Genomic DNA, 20412 nt, shown 5'->3' with positions numbered 1-20412 from the left:
AATTATATTGCTGAATCAGCCAGTGTTTCTGTTGTTGCTTTAGGACTGGGCACTCTCCTGATTGTAGAAAACAACAAAAGCATCATATATATGTATATAATCTTGTTTCTTCTGGCTGACTTTGGGCGTTCTTTATTGTCACACCATTGGGAAGTTTTGGATGGGCTGATATACTAATCTTGCAGAGGACAAGAAGGTGGATGATGGTGTAAATTTGAGGTTGCTGTGTGTTCTGGGTTGCTGGTGAAGTTTCGAATGTTCTTGTGGTGTTTCGGACTTGGGCCTCATTGATGGGTTGTTATTTTGTATCCAGGTGCTGCTGGCTGGTTCTTAGCTTGTGTGACTGAAGAAGGTAAGGACAGATGTCATAGTCTCGTCAATATAAGTTAAGTCTGTCTTGTTCCTTTCTGAATTGTGAACGTTTTGATAGGAAAACGTCATTGGAGTAGTAGCTATTAGAAATCATCCATCCTGGTATTGATATTGCTGGTATAGGAGGAAAACGGCAAATTCAGCTTTGTATTTCTGTTCACATCTCAGTTACTCCATTGCTATGCTTGTCAAATTTCCGGCCTCGTGGATCAAGAGAATGTATCCTGGGGCTGGTTTATGATGTTTGCCTATAGAGAGGGAGGGTGTATTTTTTGGATGAGAAAAGTGATGTACATTGCCTTCCTTTTGGAAGCATACTAGCTGTGTGCTCCTCTGATATTCTTTGTTTTGCTTGCAGCTGCAACACTTGCAAGTGTGGAGGGAGCATGCAGCTGCCAAGACTCACATGGTTTTTGTGACGGTCCGTCCTTGCTTGCGCAAAGCATGTTGTTCTTCTGCTGGTAGCAGCAGCCAGCATTATTAACTTTGGTTTTGTTCATGAGCACAGTCATCTCATTTAGTTCAGCTGCTGAAAAGAAGAGCAGAGAAGGACGGCGTCTGCAAGTATCAGGATGGATGGATGGATGAATTCCTTGGCGGCAGTTAATGATAGTAGGTTCTTATTTCTTTTCTAGAGGAGGAGATAGATCCTCGGTGTGTCCTTTTGTTTCTTGTTATGGAATAAACAACCAAACAAACATACTATTGTGTACGTACATAACAAAATTTGCGAATTCTCAAGAGGCTGATTTTTTGTTGATCTGGAAGGTGCATGGGTGAATGAACCATGACCTGTTGGTCTCCTTGTGAAATATAAATAGATTTGCTTGCTTGCGAACGCTACCTTAGCAAGGACTTGTCATTCATAGCATGTAACTTGTCATTCAGACAGGGAAATAAGAGAGGAGAGGCTGCCCATGCCCATGAACTTGAGAGAAGGTTTGGACGATAGAAAAAAAGATGAGATGTTCCAAGGACAATAGTTATTATATGTATGAATGAATTACAAACAAATTGGCACCGGAAGGACAAGCAAACAAAAAACATTCACAAGGGGTGAGAGCATTAAACGTTCGGGCGGTGCATGGTAAAAGAAAAACATTCCTCTTTTCTCTCTTGCGTATGCCCACTTTGAGCACCCGAGCTAGCTGCCTTGTCGAAGCCCATCCCTGACCTTGCCTAACTCGCTGCACCCCTATCCCAACGTGACCTCGCCGCCAGTCGTTTCCATTCCCGTGGAGGCAAGGGCGCCGACCAAACCTGCTCTTGCTCCGAGCCTGGTGCGGCTCCCCCATAACCTCGTAAGATCAAGGACTTGCTGGACGAGGAAGTCCTTGATCGGAGGGTTTTCTGCAAATGTTCGAGTGCCTCAAGCCGATGTGTGGCATCCCGCAACATGATTAGGGATTCCGTGCATTGGAGAAATGGGGGGTTTGTTTCTCCAACGTCAGGGACCGTGTGAAGTAATTTCAGCATGCATTGGAGGGTTTTTTCGCAAATGTTTGGGTGACGGCCAAGTGCCTCAAGCTGACGTGGCATCCCGCATGGTTGATGCAGAGTCAGTTTGCACTGGAGAACAATCAATTAGTGGCATTTTGTGTATCAAAGTGTACCGAAGATGTAATTAGCAGCAGGAAGCCAACACCAGGCCACCCTAGCCGTTGGGCGAAGCGCCGAAACCAAGCGTATATAACCCATCACATCACATCCCCCCTTCCTTGCCGCCGACTCCATCCGTTCCCCGCTCACGCGCCCTGCGAGCCCCTGCCATCGAGGCATGGCTAGACCTGATCCGGGTTGGAGTTATGGGGCACGAGTACCTGATCCGCTACAATGTAGCCCTGATGGATCCAACGCAAGCGTTCCAGTGGCTTATGGAGGCGAGAGGCATCCTGGAGCAGCTGCGCTTGAGAGACCCACGGACCTTCCAGTTGATCCTTGGTACGCACCCTGAGATGGACGGCTGGGACATAGACAGCTACTGCTTGAACACATTGCTGGCCCAAACTAGAGGGTCCATCGACAGGAGAGACCCGACTGAGCAGCCTACCGTCTTCGAGCACGACGTCACATGGGTTCTGACACTATGCAGGAATAACTCCCAGCACGCGTCCCGGTTCCTGCAGCGGCTCATGGTCCTCATCATAGAGTCCGACTTCCCGGGGTTCATCGCCCACCTCCAGCGCTCCATGTTTAGGGCGGGGCTGCTCTTCGTCTTCAACCTTGAGGCCACAATGGGCTGAGTTGCGCTCCTGGGAACTCTTGAGACAATCATGGCGACCTCAAATCAAATGCATGCATAGACTCTCCAGGTCATATAGTAGTGTTTAGCCAAACCACTCGTATTCATATTCATTCTTCGCTTGCGACTATTGCTAGTCGAAACTGTACATGCTCTAGGCGAATTTTGAATTGTCAGTACCAGTACTCGTTTGCTTGTGATCCCTACATATACAGCTTTGCCATCTACAAGTACCTCACGTTCCTTGCATCTTCTCTGCTTTTTGTTGCCCTTGATTGATATACTACGCTTCTGCATTGATATACTACACATGATATACTAGCGCCTGATATGTCTACTCCCTCCATTCCAAATTACTCGTCGTGATTTTACTTTAAAAAATTATTTTTGAAGTAAAATCACGACGAGTAATTTGGAACGGAGGGACTACATGGCAGCTTGACGGCGAGCGTGCAAGCAGGAGATTTGGACGCCAACGCACTATCCTTCACCCATCGTGCAGAACATATCGTCGTCTGTGAAGCAATTTCGTTGTCAAAACTTGTCTCAGCAACAGCATCATGTTTTCTGCATGTCTATGTTTTCTGCATGTTCTCGTGAAACTTGTCTCAGAAAACTTGTCGTGTTTTCTGCATGCGCTTCCACCCTCCCTCCCTTGCACATCCTTCAACCGCTCCTCGCATGAGCGCCCAGCCTCACATACCTGTACAACATTATGCACTGTTAGCTGCTGCAGCAGTAGATCAATTGTTAATAAGCTTCAGTATGAGATACTACTAGCCATTTTGGCTTCAACAAATCATCACACCAGCACCACCAAAAAGGAGGGCACCGATTCAGGCCAAGCACAATTGGAAATAGTAGTACAGTATGGACACTATTGTCTCTCTTCTTGGAACAAACCATGTGAGCTGCAGCTCGAGGGCTGAAAAAAAATGTGTACTTTGTGCTGCTAAGGCAGTCTTTGGGAATGAAAAGAACAACACAGTAATAGAGACATATGCTGAGAAGAAAACTGAGAAAAAAGCACTCAACATGACTGAACCAAAAAAAACACCTAATCATTCTTTAACTGAAAACAAAGAAGTTCATTTCCACCACACAAAACATACTAATTTTCTTGACTACTGGTTCACGCGCAAAATGATTAAATCTAACTAAAATTGTATCTCTGTGCTTCCTTCAGAACTATGGGACGCACGAACAGCCAGAAAAAAAACAGAGCAAGAATTAAAAGACTTACGACACAAGGCTGAGTGCCACATTCATGCTTCGAAATAACAGTAGCATGCAACCTTCTCCATCAGGCCTCCAAATTAAATCGGGCAGGTGGTGCGCACTTTATGGATAAGTGCGCTCTATGAGCTTCTTGATAACTTCCAGATCCTGCAAGATCAAAGCAAACAATTGGTGTGCTATCTTTTGTTATGATATATATGATGGTAATTTCACTGCTGTCAACCCATGGTCAATAAGCCACCCAAACCCTTTTTTTTTTTAAAAAAGAACAATAACCTAAACCTACTAGCAATATTTTGGCCTTACCAATTCCAACCGAAATATGAAGTCACCTATATTTTGCATCCAGACAATTGTCAGGCTTAATTTTCCAGCACGCTTTCGCTTTTATCCGACCAACAGCCTATCATGTTAGTTTTGTTCAACCATAGGACCATGGCCATCTTCCCACATATATATGTTTCAGCAAGAGATCTAGTGACAATACTCCCTCCGTCCCAAAATAAGTGACTCAAAACCGAGTCGCTTATTTTTGGACGGAGGGAGTACATCAATAACTAGCATACCAAAAAATAGAATACACGGATCAAGTATCGCACAACTTCCAAGCAAACAGAACTTTTTATTGATTCCACTTTCTAGGAGGACAAAGCACAACATGAACCAGTGACAGTCAAGCAAGGATTTTGGAACAAGCCAAACGGGTTTCTACATCCAAAATGCTACAGGCATAAAGTGATCTTTATGACTAGACACTATGAAGGAGCGCGTGGAGCGGTGATCTGTGATCCGCAGCTCTCCCTTGTGATTGAACTTGAGCCCAAATATGGTGATATGGAGCACACAGCCATCATGGCCTCCGAGAGCCTGTTCCTCCTCCACTCCCTGGACGAGGCAGAACTTGCTCGTGCCCATGTAGGTGAGAGAGGCTCCCATGTGCGGCTTCCGGTCCTTGCAGAACAACTTCTCCTTGGTTGTCTGGCAGTCCAGCTGCAACGTTGGAGTCGTGTTGTGGCAGCTGGGGGAGGCAACTTGGCAAGCAGAGATGTAGCCATCCCAATGAAGGCCAACCCAAGCGTTGAGCTCCCTGTCAAAGTGTGCTTGGCCGCTGAATGGCAAGGCCCACTCCCCATGCCATCTCCACACAGAATCCTTGGTGTTGAATGAGTAGGTGCCCATGCAACCTTTGCTAGGTGCCGTCATGAAGTTAGCTGTGGACATAAAGATGGTGCATCCATCCGGGTGTAGTGCATAGGAGTTGACTCGGCGGTGGAACGTTGGCGGTGGTGGCGGCAGAGTCTTCCAGGACCAGCCCTCGGTTGGTTGTTGCAGCGCATCCGGCGCGGTGGACCCCCATGACATGACCCCAAAGGAGTGTTGTTTCTCGCGGAAGTGGTAAGATAATGCATAGAGCATCTCATCAACGACCACGGTGATGCCGAAGCCACAGACCATGTCAGCAGGGGCATGGGCGCCAATCGTCATTGCGGCCGTCTTGGTGTCGTAGATGAGGACATGAAGGTGAGATCTTGGTGCCCAAGGCAGAGAACGACATGCCGGGATGGGGTACAGTGCCAACCGGGCACTCTAACCGCAGGGTCGGAGGCTCCGGGAGGTGCCGGGCAGCGCCCCTGTGCTGGTCATCAGAGTCAGAGTCAGAGTCAGAGTCGAAGCTGTCGGCTTGGATCTTGTGGATGCTGTACCCCTTGGTCCAGTCATCCAACACGAGGTACAGATGCTTGATCCGCCGCGACCTCTTTTCACCGCCGTCGCGGGCATATCCCCGGCGCTTATTAGACATCCCCACTGCGATTTGACAGAAGACCTAATAGTAATAACAGAGTAATCTATCTAATCCTCCTCCTGCTGCAGCTCTGCCTCTGTGTTCACCAATCAAGCGTCCTTGAAGAGTTTCGGCAGAAAGATCGAGCCTTGAATTTATTATATGATGGCCCTGCCGCCGCCCTGCAAAATCTCAGTGTTAGAATCGGAATTGGATTTGGAGGGAGGGGAGGAGTTGGATTCCGAAAACGATTAGCAATCTGGTGGCGTGACGGAGACGACGGCCAGATCAGACGAGATCGGTGGTGAACACCTACCCAAATCAATTCGCAGCTAGCAATCACGGAAGGAAAGGGATCTGTGTACCTGCCCTGCCTGCGGTGAGGGCGAATCGGGGACGGACGATGGCGCCAGATTCAATCCACACCCTGCCCTGCGCCGCCTCGCCTCTCCTCTCCGTCCCGCGATCACTGGAGGTCCTGGCGGCGGCGGTGGAGCGTGAGCGAGAGCGGCGGCGGGCGGCAGGCGGCGGCGGAGTATATCGCTAATCGGTCGGCTAATGCAGGCATCGGCATCGCTCGCTAATCCTCTCCTTCGTCGCATAATGGGCTGTTTATTGGGCTAACCTGGATCACGCCTAAGCATCTTGCCCGATGGCCCACCACACTTGTATCTCAAAAGAAAAAAAATCTATATACTGTGATTTGACAACCTGCACTTCTACAGAATCATCCTCGGCTCAAATACGTTTATTGATCAAGACTTCTCATTTTTTTTGGGCGAGCGACTTAAGACACTTTCACCTTTATTGATAATATTTGTGCGGACAAAAAAATGACACCATCGTTGCTCCCGTCAGCCTTCTTACCGAAGTCTTGAGAGTATTTCTTCCAGTAGAAATTGATACGATGAAGAAGATGTTTTAAGAGATTTTATTGTAATTCTTACTCATACTAGCAATTATGTCGGTGTGTAGCAACGGGAGAAAAAAATAAACATATATTAGAACGATGAGGTTGTGCACACTGATGACCGCCACCTCGCAGGTGCTTAGCTACAGAGCAAATGATAGTTGACATGAATCATATGGCTTGGTCGACTGAGAATTTGGGTTGCGGGACTTGTGTCATTGATAATAAAAACTATGAATTGATTCTGGACAGAGTTTATTGGACTTAACTGGGGACTTGGTTTCAAATAATTAGTTAACACTTTTTTTGCAGGAATTCACACTAAAATTTAAAGTAAAACCATCTCGAGTAACAGGAGCAGTAGTATAGCAACCTAGTAGTAGCAAGGGATCGTTTGTGTTTTGGTAGAAGTTGATTGAAGTCCACGAAAAGAACGTCTCAGGCAACACTATCTGTGTGTCGTCCTGATTTGGCTATGTCGCTTTTCTAATCTCATTGGACGTCAGCTTAAGAAAAGAAAAATTCTTACTGGGCACACAAACGGTACTCCTGATTCATCAAACAGAAACATGCAATTAACTCTAGCGCTGAATCATGACCTTGGAAAGAGCCGTAGGTACTCTTTCATTTATGCAAAAGAGCTTGTAGATTAAAACATGAATAACGAAGTACTTGTTAATTTGTATCAGTGTGTCAGGAAGTACCATAGACCAACATATGTATATCACATTGCTTTGTCAAGAGAAAACACGTAAAAGGACACTAAGCATTAATCCATATGTGCCATGAAAAAAGATAGCCCACGTAATTCGGATGGAAGTTGCGGTTCGTGACGAACTTAAAGCAATCAAGAATATTTCTCGCTTTTTTTTGGTTTTTCTTTCTTGTTTAGTTAGTTCATAGTAGTAAAAGAAAACTCAAAAGGATTTCATATTTCTTCTTTGCTTGTTGGGAGCTTTTCCGTGTAAATAATTTTCCTTGCCTTTTGTTTTTTCCTTCATTAATTTGCTTTCTTTAAAAAAACTAAAAATCCAAAAATATTTCACTGTGTTTCTTTGATTTTCTTTTTCTTTACTTTGAGTCATCGTAAGAGAAGACCACGATGAAATTGTTGAGTGCCTCTCATATGCATTATTGTTGATCTGACAAAAAGCCAATATTACCTTGTCTTCTCCTTTGAATAAAACGTTTGCATATTTCAGCTTAGTCCACGACACTCTTGCACTATTATTATTTACAAATTATTCGGTCGTGCAAACGAAAGAAAATAATGATGATGATTTGATGAAGTGACTGTGGCAAAGAAAAGTTGGTATGAACTCTCCTTATTTTTTATTGTTTTTGTAAATATGTTTAACTCAGCATCCACGATTTAACATATTATGAGTAAACATATTTATGATGACAACTAGAGATTATAGTTGTTCATGCCATACTTAAATAGTTAGGATTGGATAATATTTTATCTTGGATATCAACATGCCTTAAAATGGTTATGATGTAGTATGTTAGTATGATATCCTCATGTGAATGTTTCAAGTCGCTTGACTTGGCACATGTTTACACATATATTTGATTCAAAACCAACAGAGCCTCCACGATATTTATGTTCATGATATTTATATCTTACTCATGCTATTATTCAATGTTAATTATTCGCTGCATGATTATGATCGTTGTCGATCTCTAGTTGGTCGCTCCTCAACCTATTTGCTAGCCTTCGCATGTACTAAGCGAGAATGCTGCTTGTACATCTAAATTCTTAAACTAAAGTTGTTCCAGATGAGTCCATCATATCTACCTATATGCGGTATTACTCTATCGTTCCAAGTAAATTTTCTTGTGCCACCTCTAATAATTCAAATAAGCATCTGTTTCTTGTCCCCGTACAGCTCATGGAGCGACATGGGGCGGTTAGTATCTTCCATGCTAAGTGGGTTATTCTCACGATGAGTGTTTATTCACTTGTCATTGCACGAGAGAGGCTGGTAATTGGGATGTCCAGTCCTGTAATCAATATAAAGAAAAGATATATAATGAAACAAACTGCCCCAGAAATTTTTTGTTATGGAGGGCACCCGTGAATTTGGCTAGCCATGGCTTGTGTTTGTTGGTTGAGGGGGAGTAAACTTTACCTTTCCGCCGATAATGTGTTCAACATCGAAGTTATTCAAAATTCTCGGCCGTAATGTTGACAGGAAAAACGTACCTCTCAAAATATATTCATCTCCGATTTAAGCTTCGAGCTCTGGCACCTCTGCAAATATCTGCTTCCCTCTACGAAGGGCCTATCTATTTACTTTTATTGTTGAGTCATCACCTTCTCAATTAAAGCGCCAGTACAGAGAACGCTATTGTCATTCTTATGCATTGAGTATAGTTAATGTTGGATGTGAGCATGACTGGATCTCTTCTACCATGAATTATAATGTTTAGTCACTACTTGCACTTTGGAGGTGCTCTACATTTATATTTTGCGGCCTCAGAAAGGGCTAGCGAGATACCATGTTATCATATTATATCATAGTTGTTTTGACAAATTGTTGGCATTTGATATATGTTATTATTGCTCGCTAGTCGACTATACCATCGATATGAGTAAATGTGGTTTCCAAGTGTTATCATTAGCATGGTTAGATCATGATCTTTGCTGAAAATTTGGGTGCTATTTAAGCTTATATACGGATACACAAACAAAAGAGTTCGTAAAAGTTTTTCTTTATCACTTTCAGTTTGTGAACTGAATTGCTTGAGGACAAACAATGAGTTAAGCTCGGGGGAGTTGACACGTCTCCATCGTATCTACTTTTCCAAACACTTTTGCTCTTATTTTGGACTCTAATTTGCATGATTTGAATGAAACTAATCCAGACTGACGTTGTTTTCAGCAGAACTACCATGGTGTTATTTTTGTGCAGAAATAAAAGTTCCGGAATCGGACGAAACTTTCTGGAGATTTTTTTATGAAATATATAAAAAGCACCGGAGCAAAGATCCACCAGAGGGGCCCCCTTATTGCCCACAAGGCAACAGGGCGGGGCCACCCCCTGGGCGCGCCGGGATACCTTGTGGGGCCCATGTGGCTCCCCTGAACCTAATCTCAAACATATAAATTCCTTTTCCATGAGAAAAAATAGGAGAAGAAGTTTCATCATGTTTTACGATACGGAGCCACCGCCACCTGCTATTCTTCATCGAGAGGGCTGATTTGGAGTCCGTTCGGGACTCCGGAGAGGGGGATTCGCCACCACCTTCTGAGTTTGATGTTGCTATGACTTTGCTATGCTTAATGCTTGTCACTAGGGCATGAGTGCCATGATTTCAGATATGAACCCTTTATGTTTTCATAAATATATTTGAGTTCTTGATCCTATCTTGCAAGTTGTATGCACCTATTACGTGTTATGATCCGCATACCTCAAGGTGACAATAATTGGGATTCTTTCCGGTGATTTCCGTAGTATTAGGAGTTCATGTATTCACTAAGTGCTAATGCTTTGTTCTGGTTCTATATTAAAAGAAGGCCTTAATATCCCTTAGATTTCTTGATTGACCCCGTTGCCATGGGAGGGTAGGACAAAAGATGTCATGCAAGTTCTTATTATAAGCACGTATGACTATATACGGAATGCCTACATTACATTAATGAATTGGAGCTATTGTGTATCGCTCTAGCATGTGAATGTTATATGATGAATGTCATCCAACACAAATATCCATCACTGATCCAATGCCTACGCTTTCTCATATTGATCTTTGCTAAGTTACTTTTGTTGTTGTTGCTACTACAATCACTACAAAGCTACTACTGTTACTGTTATCGTTACTGTTGCTACTCTACTATTACTATTAAAAGTGTCATACTACTGTGTTACTAAGCACTTTGCTGCAGATATTTAGTTCTCCAGATGTGGTTGAATTGACAACTCAACTGCTAATACTCGCAAATATTCTTTGGCTCCCCTTGTGTCGAATCAATAAATTTGGGTGAAATACTACCCTCGAAGACTGTCGCGATCCCCTATACTTGTGGGTTATCAATGCCCGACGTGGAAACTCTTCGTATACACCTCGACAATCCTCAAGATCAAAGATGGAAATATTTATTGAACCAGCTTTCAAGACCGACGACCGAAGACAAAAACAATTCAGAAGAACCGAGGAGCGTCACCAACTTGAAGACCGGTTTTAGGGGCTACTGATGGTGTCCTGGACTAGGGGGTACCCACCACGTCGTCTCCCGACCAGGTGGGTCGGGCTGAGGACCCCCATGGCGGTTCACTAATGGGCCACTTCAGGCAGTCCATGACATATACAAGGAAGATTCCACAAGACTTGGTGATCAAGACAAGGACTCCTCTCCACCGACATATTCGACTAGAACTCCTCCAAATCCTAGGCCTCCAGTACACTATATAAGACGAGGCCAGGCTAGTCAGAAGATGATATATTCTAGATCATTAGAATTATACACAACAATCTCGTGGTAGATACCTGTACTATGTACTTCCCTCATATCAATACAATCAAAAGCATGACGTAGGGTATTATCTTTTCGAGAGAGCCTGAACCTGGGTAAAATCCTATGTCCATGTTACCATCGCTCCAAGACGCCTAGCTTTGGACCCCTACCTTGAGATATGCCAGATTTAGCGTCGACATTGGGGGCCCAGGCAAGTCCTTGCTGGTAGTCGTCGCGGTGCGATGTGAATTCAGATCAGCTCTGGCGTGATCTACGCGTCAGAACCAAGCTTCATTGTCGATGTTGGCATCTTGATTGCCAGCTCAACTGGTCGCCTCGGTTGGAATGAGGATTGCGCTCCGCATCAGATCATCAAGATCGTGCGGTTTTCTTCATCAATATCAATTCCGATCTCAACTCAGGTTATGGAGGAATTCGTCCATCGAGCTCGAGTGATCAACTTCAACATTGTCCTCGGGTGACCGTGCAGTTTTTCTAGATAGCGGATTCGTGTTCGCTGTCCCCTCACTACTAGGGAAAAGCCTAGCAATATCGTGGATCAAAGGCCTAGCAGTAGTGCGGGCCGCCGCGCTACTGCTAACTTGTAGCAGTAGTGCGTCTTGGCCGCGTGTTACTAAACCGCACTACTGCCAATAGCTATAGCGCTTTGTTTTAAAGCACACTACAGCTAAGGACCCGCTGCTGCTAAGGACAAACCCCATGCTACTGTTGTTAGTTTTTGAATTTATTTTTTCTACTGCATATTTCCTTTGTATTTGTACATGTTTTATACAATAGTCTCTAGCATATCATACACATACAATCTAATCATATCATACACATACAAATAGTCTCATCAAATCATGTCATCATCATAATCATCATCCAACACAAAATGATGTCTCTCGTCATCATCTCGAAATAGCGATACAAGTTATGACATGTCCCGAATACCTGCAACTACATCGTCATCCATCTAAACAATGATATAGAAGGGAAGAGCTATCATTATGAGTGAGAGCGGAACTATGCAGTACATGAGGCGGCGGTTCTGATTCCTCTCTCGCGCTAGCGTGAACCTCAAGTAACTAGCTTCTACTTCTTTTGTCTGCTATCGAACCCTTTATGGCTGGCGTCTGAGAACCGCTCCACTTGAGCCTGACACTCGGGCCACTCGCCGACACTCCCAGAACCTTCCCTATGTACACAACATAGAATTTCTTCACCATCAAGGATCTATGACCTGTTAGAGATGCATCTTCATCAAGGGAATGAACAAGAATATGCAACATAATATACTTGAGAAACACAAAAATAAAGGGTGTTAGCAAATAGATGCAACATATAGTAAACATAAATAATCAACGCAGGTTCATCGTACACAAACTAATTAACTAGAGCTACGCCGGTCATCGTACCCAAACTAACAAACTAGCGCTAGGCAAGTTCGGCAGGGACCGTGGACATCACAAAGTTTCATCGCTACAGAAAGTATACAAGTTCAACCGACACATCATCGTCGGCATCATCAATCACTAGAAGTTCCATCCTTATCCAGGAGGATGCACCCTAGCTTCTTGAACGGTGTTAGTTCTTGATGTTGTAGGCCTATGCGAGTTCGGACGTCAGCTTGCGATATAGGGCTGTGGTGGAACAACCCCTTCTCTTCGACGACTTCTTTCATGATGATCATTGCAATGTCCCTCCGGGTGCGAAAGAAGTCATCTCTCAGTTTATAATCTGGTTCTTGTCCTCAGGATTTTGCCCATTTGCGGATATGATCATCATTGCTGGTTGTCATGCGAAGTTGTTGGTGATCCCTTCTGAACTCCATCATGAGATGGAGGAGGTAGAATCCATCGTTCTTGCTTGCTTTCGGTTGATGGATGTCACAGAAGCTAGTTTTATGCGAGAAACCTTGCTTGCTCTTCCTTTGTTTCCTGATCTCGAGGTGGCCACCCCTCATGCTAAAGCCGTGGAGAGCATCATATAGAATATCCATTATATGGGTGTAGTCCTTCTTCTCGTAGTTTTTGGAAGGGTCAAAATACACGGCGTGTGAGGGGGTCCTGGATTAAGGGGTCCTCGGGCGTTCGGGCTATGTGACGTAGGCCGGGCTGATGGGCCATGAAGATACAAGACAGAAGACTTCTTCCCGTGTCCGGATGGGACTCTCCTTGGCGTGGAAGGAAAGCTTGGCATTCGGATATGATGATTCCTTCCTCTGTAAACCGACTCTGTACAACCCTAGACCCCTCCAGTGTCTATATAAACCGGAGGGTTTAGTCCATAGAGGCGATCATAATCAGACAGGCTAGACTTCTAGGGTTTAGCTGTTACGATCTTGAGGTAGATCAACTCTTGTAACCCCATATTCATCCAATATAATCAAGCAGGAAGTAGGATATTACCTCCATCGAGAGGGCCCAAACCTGGGTAAACATCGTGTCCCTGTCTCCTATTACCCTCGATCCTCAGACGAACAGTTCAGAACCCCCTACCCGAGATCTCCCGGTTTTGACACCGACATTGGTGCTTTCATTGAGAGTTCCTCTATGGTGTCGACGATAGGATTGATGGCTCGGCTTGTTATCAAGGACAGTGTCACTTCCGGAGGAGCCCTAGCCTCAGGCCAAACCCTCCGGCTGGGCAGCTTTACCATGGCCGCCCGATCGGCCGTTAAGCCGATGATGACTTCCCAAGTCATCGGAAATCATCTCCGTGTTGACCCTGAATACTCCAAACGGATGGGTCCGGCAGATTTGTCGTATTTAAACGAACTCCTGGATCGCTTCGCCGCCCTGGGGGTCGCCTCAGACTATGATCGGATTGGGCGTAAACCCGATCAGAGAGAAATCAAATCTCCGTCGATCACCCATCAGATAGCAGTCGTAGAAGAGCAAAACAACAACAGCTCCTCCCCTATGCTTAAAACAAGTTGTGTTCGGATTTCCGAGCTCGGAGAGCCGGATACCCGTCTGCGGGGTGACACTCGCAGTCCTTCGAACTTAGAATCGGGCGTTGAGCCTAAAGAATCATTGGACATCCTGGAGCCCGAAGTTTTTCAAACGCCGGACTCCACAGTGGGTCAGGGTTCGGATTTAACGCCACCCACCCACCACAAGCAATATTCGCCAAGCAATTCCGGTCCCCCGGATATATGCGACCTCATGTACGTATGACAGCAGCCTCAGGAAATAGTCCATCACTTTTGGGCCAGGTTCCTCCTTGTCAAGGATAAGATTAAAGATTGCCGCGAGGAGGACGCAATTTCAGTATTCTGCAATAATTGCAAGGACGAAGGGACCCCCAACGCCCTCAACCGCCATCGCGTATCACACTTTGCTGACTTGGCAACCATAGTACAGAAGTACTGCGCAATGGAAAGCGCCTGGAAAACTCAAATAGCTCGCTGGGAACCACCGGCCTTCACGCCACCTCCCGGGCGGGCAAAAAGGATGCACCCTCGCGGCACACCCGACCCATGGGCAAGAAAATAAAACCCATTACGGGACGTGGAACCGTTCTAGAGGTATGGCTCAATAAGCCATGCAAAATACATACGACACCGGACACCGAACCAACCCACAGCCTTAGAGCATGTTGGATACTCCGGCAAGTGACCAAGAGCAGTGAGGATATCCTCACCAAAAACACATCGGAGCAGTACTCTCCAGAAAACGGCGACCTCAGAGTATTGACGGTCTTCGAGACTTTTGCTTCAAACAATCGGCGCAAGAGGGCGCTCCGTGACCTCGCCGAGGTATGCCAAGTCGCAACAATAAATCCCTGGAACAACACGGCCATAACTTTTAATGCCGATGACGAACCAAAATTCCGGTCAGTCTGGGCACCAACCGCCTTGGTCCTCAATCCAATTGTGGATGGCTTTCGGCTTACTAAAGTGCTCATGGACGGTGGCAGCGGGCTGGACCTCATCTACGAGGACACGCTCAATTAAATGCAAATAGATAGGAGCCGCATCGAGCAAAGTAATACGACCTTTTGAGGAATCATTCCCAGTCGGGAAGCAAGATGCGCGGGAAAAAATCACACTCGACGTGGTATTCGGCACGCCGGAGAACTATCTATCCGAAGAGATGACCTTCCAAGTGGCCCCTTTCAACAGCGGATATCTCGCCCTGTTGGGGCGAGACGCATTCACACACTTTCAAGCCATACCTCATTACAGGTATATGAAGCTCAAGATGCCCGGGCCCAATGGTATTATCACTCTCGCCAGTGACCCAGACATAACACTCCACGCCGAAAACAAAACCGAATCCCTGGCCCTCGAGGCACTATCTGAAGCCCTTGCGGCCGAAGAATTAACCGCACTACGCTCCACGGTGGATAGCGACGACGTAATCCTTGATAAGCGCCCCAAATCCACCTCCTTCAAACCAGCAGACGAGATAGTCAAATTTCAAGTTCACCCGACGGACCCCAAGAAAACAGCTTCCATCGGGGCACAGCTGGACCCTATGACCGACGCCGCATTACGCGCGTTCCTGCGCGAGAACTGGGACATATTCGCATGGCACCCTTCTGATATGCCAGGAATCCCACACAGGTTGGCCGAACACAACCTCAATATATTGAAGGGATACAAGCCGGTCAAGCAAACACTGCGGCGCTTTTACGAACCCAAACGATAAGCTATGGGAGAGGAGCTAGCCAAGTTGATTGAGGGTGGGTTTATCAAAGAAATAAAACATCCGAACTGGCTAGCAAACCTGGTGATGGTACCAAAGAAGGATAAATCCTGGCGCCTGTGTGCCGATTTCAAAGACCTCAACAAGGCCTGCCCTAAGGATCCCTTCCCCCTCCCTCGCATCGATCAAATCATTGATGCCACTGCAGGACACGACTCACTGTGTTTCCTCGACACATACTCCGATACCATCAAATCAAAATGAAGGAATCTGATCAAGCCGCAACGACATTCATTACCCCATACGGGCCTTTCTGCTTTAACACTATGCCCTTCGGGCTGAAAAACGTCGGCGCCACCTACCAATGCATGATTCAAACATGCCTAGAAAAACAAATCGGCAAAACGGTCGAAGCATATGTGGACGACGTCGTCATCAAAACTAAGCACGTCGAGTCACTAGTAGATGACCTGCGTCTCACATTCGAGAACCTTCATACATATGTGACACGTCCATTTTGCATCATGCTTTTATATCGATATTTATAGCATTATGGGTTGTTATTACACATTATGTCACCCACCATCCACGGAGGCACGTTTTGGAATACATAAAAAATATTGGGCGAAGAAAGAACCAAAGGGGGCCACCCACCATTGGGTGGGGGGCGCGCCCTACCCCCTGGGCGCGCCTCCTGCCTCGTGGGCCCCCTGACAGGCCTCCGGTGCCCATCTTTTGATATATGAAGTCTTTTTCCCTAGAAAAAAAATCAGAAGTAAGCTTTCAGGACGAAGCGCCGCCGTCTCGAGGCGGAACCTGGAGAAACCAATCTAGGGCTCCGGCAGAGCTGTTTTGCCGAGGAAACATCCCTTCGGGAGGGGGAAATCATCACCATCGTCATCACCATCGATGCTCTCACCGGGAGGGGGTCAATCTCCATCAACATCTTCACCAGCACCATCTCATCTGAAACCCTAGTTCATCTCTTGTATCCAATCTTTGTCTCAAAACCTCAAATTGGTACCTGTGGGTTGCTAGTAGTGTTGATTACTCCTTGTAGTTGATGCTAGTTGGTTTATTTGGTGGAAGATCATATATTCAGATCCTTTATGCATATTAATACCCCTCTAATTATGAACATGAATATGATTTGTGAGTAGTTACGTCTGTTCCTGCGGACATGGGAGAAGTCTTGCTATAAGTAGTCATGTGAATTTGGTATTCGTTTGATATTTTGATGAGATGTTGATGGGGAACGTAGTAATTTCAAAAAAATTCCTACGCACACTCAAGATCATGGTGATGCATAGCAACGAGAGGGGAGAGTGTTGTATACGTACCCTCGTAGACCGAAAGCGGAAGCGTTAGCACAACGCGGTTGATGTAGTCGTACGTCTTCATGATCCGACCGATCCAAGTACCGAACGCACGGCACCTCCGAGTTCAGCACACATTCAGCTCGATGACGTCCCGCGAACTCCGATCCAGTAGAGCTTCATGGGAGAGTTCTGTCAGCACGACGGCGTGGTGACGGTGATGATGTTGCTACCGACGCAGGGCTTCGCCTAAGCACCGCTACGATATGACCGAGGTGGAATATGGTGGAGGGGGGCACCGCACACGGCTAAAGAATGATCACGAAGATCAACTTGTGTGTCCAGAGGTGCCCCCCTGCCCCTGTATATAAAGGAGCAAGGGGGGAGGCGGCCGGCCTAGGAGAAGGGCGCGCCAAGGGGGGAGTCCTACTCCTACCGGGAGTAGGACTCCTCCTTTCCTTGTTGCAGTAGGAGAGAAGGAAAGAGGAGGAGAGGGAGAAGGAAAAGGGGGCTGCACCCCTTGTCCAATTCGGACCAGAGGGGGGGGCACAGGCCTCCTTCCTTTTGGCCTCTCTCCTCTATTCCCGTATGGCCCAATAAGGACCATATACTCCCCGGCGAATTCTCGTAACTCTCCGGTACTCCGAAAAATACCCGAATCACTCGGAACCTTTCCGAAGTCCGAATATAGTCGTCCAATATATCGATCTTTACGTCTCGACCATTTCGAGACTCCTCGTCATGTCCCCGATCTCATCCGGGACTCTGAACTCCTTTGGTATATCAAAACACATAAACTCATAATATAACCGTCGTTGAACTTTAAGCATGCGGATCCTACGGGTTCGAGAACTATGTAGACATGACCGAGACACGTCTCCGGTCAATAACCAATAGCGGAACCTGGATGCTCATATTGGCTCCTGTTGGGGAACGTTGCAGAAAACAAAAATTTTCCTACGGTTTCACCAAGATCCATCTATGAGTTCATCTAGCAACGAGTGATCGGATTGCATCTACATACCTTTGTAGATCACGCGCGGAAGCGTTCAAAGAACGGGGATGAGGAAGTCGTACTCGACGTGATCCAAATCACCGGAGATCCTAGCGCCGAACGGACGGCACCTCCATGTTCAACACACGTACGGTCAGCGTGACGTCTCCTCCTTCTTGATCCAGCAAGGGGGAAGGAGAGGTTGATGAAGATCCAGCAGCACGACGGCGTGGTGGTGGATGCAGCAGTCACCGCAGCAGGGTTTCGCCGTTCTTCTGCGAGAGGGAGAGGTGTAGCAGGGGAGAGGTAGGCGCCAAGAGTCAAGGGTGCGGCTGCCCCTCCCTCCCCCCTTTATATAGGCTCCCCAAGGGGGGGCGCCGGCCCTAGGAGATGGGATCTCCTAGGGGGGCGGCCGCCAAGGGTGGAGTGGCCCCCAAGGCAAGTGGGGCGCCCCCCCCCCACCCTAGGGTTTCCAACCCTAGGCGCAGGGGTTGGGCCAAGGGGGCGCACCAGCCCACTATGGGCTGGTTCCCCTCCCCACTTCAGCCCATGGGGCCCTCCGGGATGGGTGGTCCCACCCGGTGGACCCCCGAGACCCATCCGGTGGTCCCGGTACAACCAGTGACCCCCGAAACTCTCCCGATGGCCGAAACTGCACTTCCTATATATAATTCTTCACCTCCGGACCATTCCGGAACTTCTCGTGACGTCCGAGATCTCATCCGGGACTCCGAAAAACTTTCGGGTTACTGCATATTCATATCTCTACAACCCTAGCGTCACCGAACCTTAAGTGTGTAGACCCTACGGGTTCGGGAGACATGTAGACATGACCGAGATGGCTCTCCGGTCAATAACTAACAGCGGGATCTGGATACCCATGTTGGCTCCCACATGCTCCTCGATGATCTCATCGGATGAACCATGATGTCGAGGATTCAAGCAACCCTGTATACAATTCCCTTTGTCAATCGGTATGTTACTTACCCGAGATTCGATCATCGGTATCCCAATACCTCGTTCAATCTCGTTACCGGCAAGTCACTTTACTCGTACCGTAATGCATGATCCCGTGACCAAACACTTGGTCACTTTGAGCTCATTATGATGATGCATTACCGAGTGGGCCCAGAGATACCTCTCCGTCATACGGAGTGACAAATCCCAGTCTTGATCCGTCTCAACCCAACAGACACTTTCAGAGATACCCGTAGTATACCTTTATAGTCACCCAGTTACGTCGTGACGTTTGGTACACCCAAAGCACTCCTACGGTATCCGGGAGTTACACGATCTCATGGTCTAAGGAAAAGATACTTGACATTGGAAAAACTCTAGCAAATGAACTATACGATCTTGTGCTATGTTTAGGATTGGGTCTTGTCCATCACATCATTCTCCTAATGATGTGATCTCGTTATCAATGACATCCAATGTCCATAGTCAAGAAACCATGACTATCTGTTGATCAACGAGCTAGTCAACTAGAGGCTTACTAGGGACATGTTGGTGTCTACGTATTCACACATGTATTATGATTTCCGGATAACACAATTATAGCATGAATAAAAGACAATTATCATGAACAAGGAAATATAATAATAATCCTTTTATTATGGACTCTAGGGCATATTTCCAACAGTCTCCCACTTGCACTAGAGTCAATAATCTAGTTACATTGTGATGAATCGAACACCCATGGAATTCTGGTGTTGATCATTTTTTGCTCTAGGGAGAGGTTTAGTCAACGGATCTGCTACATTCAGGTCCGTATGTACTTTACAAATATCTATGTCTCCATCTTGAACATTTTCACGAATGGAGTTGAAGCGACGCTTGATGTGCCTGGTCTTCTTGTGAAACCTGGGCTCCTTGGCAAGTGCAATAGCCCCAGTGTTGTCACAGAAGAGTTTGATCGGCCCCGACGCATTGGGTATGACTCCTAGGTCGGTGATGAACTCCTTCACCCAAATTGCTTCATGCGCTGCCTCCGAGGCTGCCATGTACTCTGATTCACATGTAGATCCCGCCACGACGCTCTGCTTGCAACTGCACCAGCTTGCCGCCCCACCATTCAAAATATACACGTATCCGGTTTGTGACTTAGAGTCATCCAGATCTGTGTCGAAGCTAGCGTCGACGTAACCCTTTACGACGAGCTCTTCGTCACCTCCATAAATGAGAAACATTTCCTTAGTCCTTTTCAGGTACTTCAGGATATTCTTGACCGCTGTCCAGTGTTCCTTGCCGGGATTACTTTGGTACCTACCTACCAAACTTACGGCAAGGTTTACATCAGGTCTGGTACACAGCATGGCATACATAATAGAACCTATGGCTGAGGCATAGGGGATGACACTCATCTCTTCTATATCTTCTGCCGTGGTCGGACATTGAGCTGAGCTCAATTTCACACCTTGCAACACATGCAAGAACCCC

General features: G+C 46.5%; 1 protein-coding gene and 1 long non-coding RNA gene across 2 annotated transcripts; one reads left to right on the top strand and one right to left on the bottom strand.

Annotated features, from left to right (window-relative positions):
- Positions 1-144: 144 nt before the first annotated feature.
- On the top strand, positions 145-1201 carry LOC125538218. Its single transcript, XR_007296273.1, has 2 exons — positions 145-219; positions 314-1201. It is a non-coding gene; the product is annotated as an uncharacterized LOC125538218 (long non-coding RNA).
- A 3254-nt stretch (positions 1202-4455) lies between these two features.
- Positions 4456-6287, bottom strand: LOC125538217. Its single transcript, XM_048701494.1, has 2 exons — positions 6002-6287; positions 4456-5818 (listed from the first exon to the last, which is right to left on the bottom strand). The coding sequence occupies exon 2, from the start codon at positions 5336-5338 to the stop codon at positions 4562-4564; it is 777 nt and encodes a 258-aa protein (XP_048557451.1). The 5' UTR covers positions 5339-5818; positions 6002-6287; the 3' UTR covers positions 4456-4561.
- Between the last annotated feature and the right edge of the window lie 14125 nt (positions 6288-20412).

Source organism: Triticum urartu, chromosome 2 (genome assembly GCF_003073215.2).
Source record: "Triticum urartu cultivar G1812 chromosome 2, Tu2.1, whole genome shotgun sequence".
Lineage (NCBI taxonomy): Eukaryota > Viridiplantae > Streptophyta > Magnoliopsida > Poales > Poaceae > Triticum > Triticum urartu.
The sequence above is the reverse complement of the archived record's forward strand: the minus strand, read 5'-3'. Positions and strand labels throughout refer to the sequence as shown.